Source organism: Schistocerca americana, chromosome X, assembly GCF_021461395.2.
Source record: "Schistocerca americana isolate TAMUIC-IGC-003095 chromosome X, iqSchAmer2.1, whole genome shotgun sequence".
NCBI lineage: Eukaryota > Metazoa > Arthropoda > Insecta > Orthoptera > Acrididae > Schistocerca > Schistocerca americana.
Window position 1 is genome coordinate 322,987,844 of NC_060130.1, and position 7,140 is coordinate 322,994,983.

At 42.7% G+C, this 7,140-nt stretch overlaps 1 protein-coding gene across 1 annotated transcript; it reads right to left on the minus strand.

Annotated features, from left to right (window-relative positions):
* Positions 1-1,529: 1,529 nt before the first annotated feature.
* On the minus strand, positions 1,530-6,039 carry LOC124555998 (Krueppel-like factor 2). The gene is made up of 2 exons (XM_047130041.1): positions 5,857-6,039; positions 1,530-5,766 (listed from the first exon to the last, which is right to left on the minus strand). The coding sequence occupies exons 1-2, from the start codon at positions 6,037-6,039 to the stop codon at positions 5,407-5,409; spliced, it is 543 nt and encodes a 180-aa protein (XP_046985997.1). The 3' UTR covers positions 1,530-5,406.
* Between the last annotated feature and the right edge of the window lie 1,101 nt (positions 6,040-7,140).

Sequence of the window (7,140 nt, forward strand, 5' to 3'; positions counted from 1 at the left end):
CACTTCAGGAGGTATCATAACTCTTAAAAGAATGTGTCCGAGAGATGTGGACGGCGGTTCAAGTCCCCGTCCTGCTATACAGATTCGTTTCCCGCTGACTCCCTAAATAAGTGAAAGCAGATTCCGGGCTCGTTCTTTTCAATAGGACACGGCCGATTTCCTTCCCCATTTCTTTCCAGTCGGATATTGTGCTCCATCTCTAACGACATCGTCATCGACGAGCCATTATTTCCTAACTTTCTTCCTTAGAGAAAGATCTTGCAAAAAGCAGTCTCTTCTCACAGCAGGAGGACGGTAGTTGTGAGTCGAGGATCACAAAATTGGATGAAGTTTTGCAAAGATGTTCTTCACACTAAAACAGTAAACAAACACAGCATGGACACAAATTTTGGCATTGCGATATTTCCAAAGTTTTGATAAAATATGCATGTAAATTCTATTTCTCTCTCTCTTTCTGTTGACTATTATTTGATAGTTACATTTTTATATACGTATTGGCTGACTGGGGTTCATGTGTGTTTACCGATTTTGCGAACCTCTTTTTTTACTGGTATGTAAAATGCATTTTTTCACACAAAAGATGCGTTTCAATACAGCAGATTGTTCTTTTATGGTTCTTTAGTGCAAATATCTACATTTAACTGTGAGATAATGGAGCACGTTGCTGAACTTGCATGCTATCGTTTAGCGTCTAAGTTGATTACCAAAGAATGGGGTTTCAAGAAGGTCTGTTTTGAGCGCACTGCTGAAGAATTGTCTGGTTAGTGCTGCAAAGATGTTGTGTTACGGCTGCTTTCGCAAGTACCCGAACGCCTACGAAGCACAAAATTTATAAGTTAAAATTTGGGACCAATGTTACAGTTAGGGAATATCTATGAATGGTACGGGTATACAATGACGAAATGAAAAAAGTACTGATAATGATATATAAGTGTGAGTTTTGTTAATACTCACAATTCCTTCCACAGCAAATAAATAAACAATTTGTAATACTGAAATGCTGATTAATTCGGAAAAGAAAAAAGAAATCTGGGTCGGACTTAATCTTAGTCCACAAATCCACAGTATGACGACTTCGTGTCGCCCATGCACCTCACCATACGTCATACTCTTTAGGACCTGAGCGACACAGAAAATTTGACATCGAATGCCTCTACAACTATGTAGTGTCGAAAAAATTCGAAATAGGCTTTTATTTTTTTTAAAAAAATGAAGATGAAAATCTGTACCAGATATCATCCCAATCCGTGGTCCACATCTGGCCACTTTCTTGTCAGTTTTCTCGTTTTTTACTGGTCAAAGAGTAGATAAATTTTCATTACTTGTAGAACTCAAATTAAAATCCTCTAATTATGGTCAGAAAACAAATTTTAGTGCGAAGTCATTTGGGATTCGGAAGAGTACAGGTTTCCGGTGTAACACAAGTGGCAAAGGAGTATTTCACAAGTCATCGTTTGAAACACACATATATTTCATTTCTTACATTACAAGTGAAAAATATTTGTGAAAACAATAGAATTACATGAGACGGTTGTATTATGATATCACAGACACAACAGTCTTTCAGCTGATCATCACTAAATTCTTCAGGAAGGAAGACATCACTGTTTTCCAATCGAAAGACACAGTAACAAAAAAAGTAAAGGTGTTTGAACACAGCTGCAAAGTCTTGCATATTTCAAATTTATTTGGAGTTGGTCTGGAACCTGTGAGTTAGTTTAAGCGTACAACAGATAGGAAACGATTTCGCAAAACAATTTGTGTAAAAGCTGTGAGCTGTACATATCTAGAGCGGCAGTATAGCAGCCTGTAACGTTGAAGCTGATGTTTATTTGATTATAAACGAAGAGTGATAAATGAAATTCTTTGCAAACACTTCAAATTCTGATACTGTAATGTGCAACTGGTTCTAAGATACCTTAGCAACTTACACAAGAACAGTGAATAATAACTTAAGCCTCGAAAACTAATTTCAACTGTTAAATTTGTGCGAAGGCGAATACAGTGAAATTATTGTAAAGCTATAAACGTATTTCAGTAAATATGTGTCATGTATTACAGATATTCGCAACATGTTCCTCAAACTAGGAAATTATAATAAAGAAACTCGAGCAAAATTTCTATGGCAACAGGAAGAGTTTGTCTTTTAATAATCTTGGTAAGAAGTGTGGTAACAGCAGAGGAGAGCAATACTTAACTATGTTGAGGGAATGTAAACAGATAACTAATTAATGAAAGTTTCTAATTATTCAAGTGAAAAACACTGATTGTATCTTGTTGATGCATAAAGGTGAAGTAAAGAAGTTTCCTCATAGCTCTACGCATAAAAGCGTACCGATGTCAGACGTGGGTCTTGCTGTGATAACAGTGAGTGCTTCCAACAAAGATACTGCTCGACAAGCGACCTTTTGATCTTACCGACCGGGAACGGACTAATTTGAAAAGCTATACGTCTGAAGAGAATCATGATCTTAAATGAAGGTCACCTTATTTGAATTCTACTCGAGATAACGAAAGCTTACTTGTTGATGATTCTATTTGTTAAATACTGGCCTTTTGTCGCGTTATTTGACAACTACACGATTTTATACTTTTAAAAATTCCAAGACTTCTCTCACAAAGCATCCATAAAATAAATATAAAGTACATAAAGCATCACTAATGACATTACTTCCGAAACTAAATGCAAGAATTTTATGCGATGCAGCAACTTTATCACCGTTGAAATCATTCTATTTACACAATGTTTGGGAATAATTAGCCTCTCAGAAGTAAAAAGATGAGAATATAATGGGAATAAAAGATGAAGTCATGATTGTATCATGGACAAAAAAGCGGAATCAAACAATTGTGTGACAAAAATCGCCATCATACTTGGCTGATAATTTCATAAATATTTAAATAAGACTATTTACATTTGGAGTGTAAGTGAACTACAATAAAAATCTTTACAATACATGGTTTTTCATCCGTAGTACATAAAACGCTGGAACATCTTCCACAATTTCACTCTGTATCAGCGCTCATGTGCTCCTGTAAGCTGCAGACATTTCACACAGAAAGCAATGAGTTAGAAAGAAAACTCGACTGTTGTCAGGATTGCTTGGAGCACGGTACACGGTTTGTACTCTCGGACGTTTTGTACCTGAGAATGTAGGTCTTCTTCGCGCTTCGTCGATCTTATGTTCAGTTTCCCACAAACAGTCCCACAGTATTATGCTGGCTCTGTGATCTATGTGGACTCAAGAAAAGCTGATTAAAGAGGTCTTCGGTAAACCAAAGTTTATATTTCGAATTCACTTGAGTTCTGAAATTTTGTAACATCTGTGCTACGACATATAACCATCAGCTTCTACTAGAAAAACGAAATTAGCAACTACTGCTGCGAATATTCTATGAATTAGACCAAGGACGCTGAACATACATTTTGAATAATACAAGTCGCTTCTTCATAATTCATCTTTTGACATAGGAGTGAGAGATTTGCAAACTTCAATGACACAGTTATGGAGATTCATATTCGGCTAAGGAAAGACAGAGCAAGTGTGTGAATATTTGCCATCTCTTTTTGAAATGTGAAAGTGGAACAGAATACAAGCACCAAACACGAATTGGACGAAGGGCGGCCTTCGCTACAGCTTTCCTCTTATTTAATGTAGGATGTGAAGTACTGTACCGATGCAGTTTAATTCGTGCAGTTCTGCCTTCTACTGTTGATCCCAGTATTGTACTGACGTCTTTTTTTCGATGAAGTATTTGAAACGCCATACATAAACAATATAACCTACTAATTTTTACTCGCAGAATTTACTCATTCACACACTCGAAAAAATTTGGGTATCAACGAAAATTAGCTAGCGCGAATATAGATACTCCCTTTTCTCAAGAATCGTAACCGTTACCGTTAACATTAACAGGGCCCGATTTTGAACCAGTGAAGCTATTACACAAATAAAACGTACCATAGAGATCCAGCAAAGCTAGATGGAGGAGGAAGTGAAGGATCATAAGTAGTTGCATTTTCGACAGGTTGCTGTTGTGGAGGGACAAGATTGAAACAAACTAATGCGCAGATTGCAATTTAGATTCTGAGCTAGTTAGATACGCATCAGATAATTAATCTTAGTTTGTGCTGTGGAGCGTGTTGACTTACAGGGTGGCGAGAATAAAACTGTCTTGAAAAGTGTTTTCGTCAGTTTGTAGCAACGCACCGAACACGCACCTTTGTGTGCTAAAAAATTGTCACCTGTGCGCTGATCTGCAACACTGTAGTGTTCAATTTGTAGTCTGGTTCACAATGTATAGAAATCAAAACATAATTCTTAAATGAAACTTTTAATGCCAAGAGGTACGTTCAGGATCTGTGTAATCCAGTTTCTCATATGTGTACCCGGTGGTAAGATGTCAGCTTGTGTCTACTCTCAGCGGGCATGAGCACTTGATAACAAGGCTTCGTCCTTCGAAACTGGTTATACCCAAAAAAATAGAGAAATAGAGTATATTCCTGGGAGATACTTCCATAATCACTCTCAGCTATGGATCTGCAACCTGTTTCTCCCTAAAAATAAAGGAAAAAAAGGAGGAAGAGATTTTGACGATTTATGTGTGGAAAGGAGACGAACTATTTCATGGGTGTTTCAGCGAGATGGAGCAACAGAACACACCCAATACGCAACTTCGGCACTGCTTCATCAAACGTTCGGTGAGGAAAGTGCAATCTGCAAAGCTTATAAGACTTCCTGGCCTCCAACGTAGCTTGTTCTGTCTATCTGTGGAGCAAACTGAACAAGTAACTTCCAGACAATAGAATAACAACAACAGCACACTGAAAGTACAATGTTACAGTTCGACAAAACCCATACATCACCTCACTGACGGCAACAGTGGCCATTTCCAGCACCTTGTGTAACAGTTCAGTTGTTGATTAACTAGAGTAACTCATTTTGTGCCAGACTTTTCCGGGCCGTCTGTTTTATTTTGGTCACTCCATATACTATAATTGTAGAGAATCAAGAGATCCCTACATGCTGTAACCTGTAACGTTGACCGTGGATGTCCGAGATGTGTACCAATAGGTACACGGAGTAACAAATGATAAACGTGTTCTCTTACATTGTGAATGATAAAAGTACAGACAGCCACTATGACACTGAAAGAAATTTCACGGTAGCAGTACAGTGACAAATATGTGTAAAGCCTTCAGTGGCGGAGAAACTAAAAGACTGGAACGAATTTACAGGAATAAAATTCTTGTTTGTTTCATACTAGTCTAGGTCGCTTTAACACTCGCTTCGCTCATGCTTTATATCACATAACAGTGTCCACGAAAATACAGCGTCGCTCGTCCTGTGGCGGTGGCGAATCTGCGGAAACTACGCGAATGTGACGAGGACCGTGTGGCCCAGTCTAGACGGAGATGTGCCTCTTCATGTGCAGCGCTAGGTGGTCGGAGCGCGAGAAGGCGCGCTCGCACAGGCGGCACTGGAAGGGCCGGTCGCCCGTGTGCTTGCGGTAGTGGCGCGTCAGCTCGTCGGAGCGCGCGAACTTCCAGCCGCAGCCCTTCCAGCCGCACTGGTACGGCTTCTCGCCCGTGTGCGTGCGCAGGTGCGCCTTCAGGTGCGACGACTTGGTGTACGTCTTGGTGCAGCCGGTGTAGGTGCACGTGTGCGTCGTCACCTTCTTGCGGCCCCAGCGGCGCCGGCCGCGCTTCACCTTGCACGCTGCGGAGGGCACGTCGACGAAGGGCGGCGGGCCAGGCGGAGCTGGCTGCGGGGGCGGCGGGGGCGGCAGCTGGTGGCGGCCGCCCGTCAGCAGGTTGGCGAGGTGGGGCGACGCGGGCGGCGTCATGACGCGCACGCTGGGGTACGGGTGCAGCGACAGCCGTCCGCCGGCCGGCCCGGCGTAGTGGCCGGCGCCGCCCTCGAGTCCCTGGTGCTGCACGAACGCTCGCGGAGCGTCGGGGCTCGCCGGCGGCGACACGTGCCCGTACGGCATCGACGCGCCCTGCACACACCGCAACACCACATCAGTGTGCCACATCTCGTGCACTACACACACATGTTTTATGTAGGTGCTGGATCACAGCTCGTAAGTAAATTATCTCATCTAAAGCATACAGACACCCGTACGTAATGCGGAATTGACCACTAGAGGCCAGGAGAGGTGGACCCACTGGTATAAAAGGAGGCATGGTGTATTGTGTTGCCAATAGAGAAGCAATAGCAGCAGAACGGCTTAGTCTGGGGAACTCAGTGACATCGAACGTGGGCTTGTCAGCCGACGTCACCCCATCCATCATAAACATTTCAGCCTTTCCAAAGGTGCCCGAGTTGAATGTTCGTGATGTGATTGTGAAGTGGTTCAAATGGTTCAAATGGCTCTGAGCACTATGCGACTTCTGAGGTCATCAGTCGCCTAGAACTTAGACCTGATTAAACCTAAACAACCTAAGGACATCACACACATCCATGCCCAAGGCAGGATTCGAACCTGCGACCGGAGCGGTCGCTCGGCTCCAGACTGTATCGCCTAGAACCACACGGCCACTCTGGCCGGCCATTGTGAATTGGAAACACGAAGAAACAATCACAGCTAGACCAAGACCAGCCACCCCTCATGTACTGACAGACAGGAACCGTCGAGCATTGTCGAGGCTGGTGGTAAGAAATCGTATGAAATCACACGAAGGAATCATTCGTGTGTTCCAAAGTGCTGCCAGAAATCCAGCTAGTTCAGTGACTTTGGCTGTGAAGTTAAAAAGGATTGGGTACAATGGTCGAGCAGCTCCTTGTAAGTCACATATTTCTGTAGTCAATGTTAAGCGACTCTTGATACGGTATAAAGGGCGAAGGCGCCGTGCAGTGGATGACTGGAATGGGTGATTTCGACTGATGTATCAGTGTATACCTCGTGGCAACCTTACGCATGGGTTTGGGTATTGCAAATGCCTGGAGAACATTGCCTCCTGTGTTGCGTGCTGCCAACAGTAAAGTTCGGAAATGGTAAATGCAAATGTCGTGTGACTAGAGCCTTCCGCCGGGTAGACCGTTCGCCGTGTGCAAGTATTTCGGTTTGACGCCACTTCGGCGACTTGCGCGTCGATGGGGATGAAATGATGTGATTAGGACAACACATCACCCA

Coding starts and splice junctions, on each gene's coding strand:
- LOC124555998 (XM_047130041.1), bottom strand. CDS start 6,039: ATGTGGCACACTGATGTGGTGTTGCGGTGTGTGCAGGGCGCGTCGATG. Junction 5,767..5,856: donor CGCTGCACCCGTACCCCAGC/GTGCGCGTCATG, acceptor CCGCCCCCGCAG/CCAGCTCCGCCTGGCCCGCC.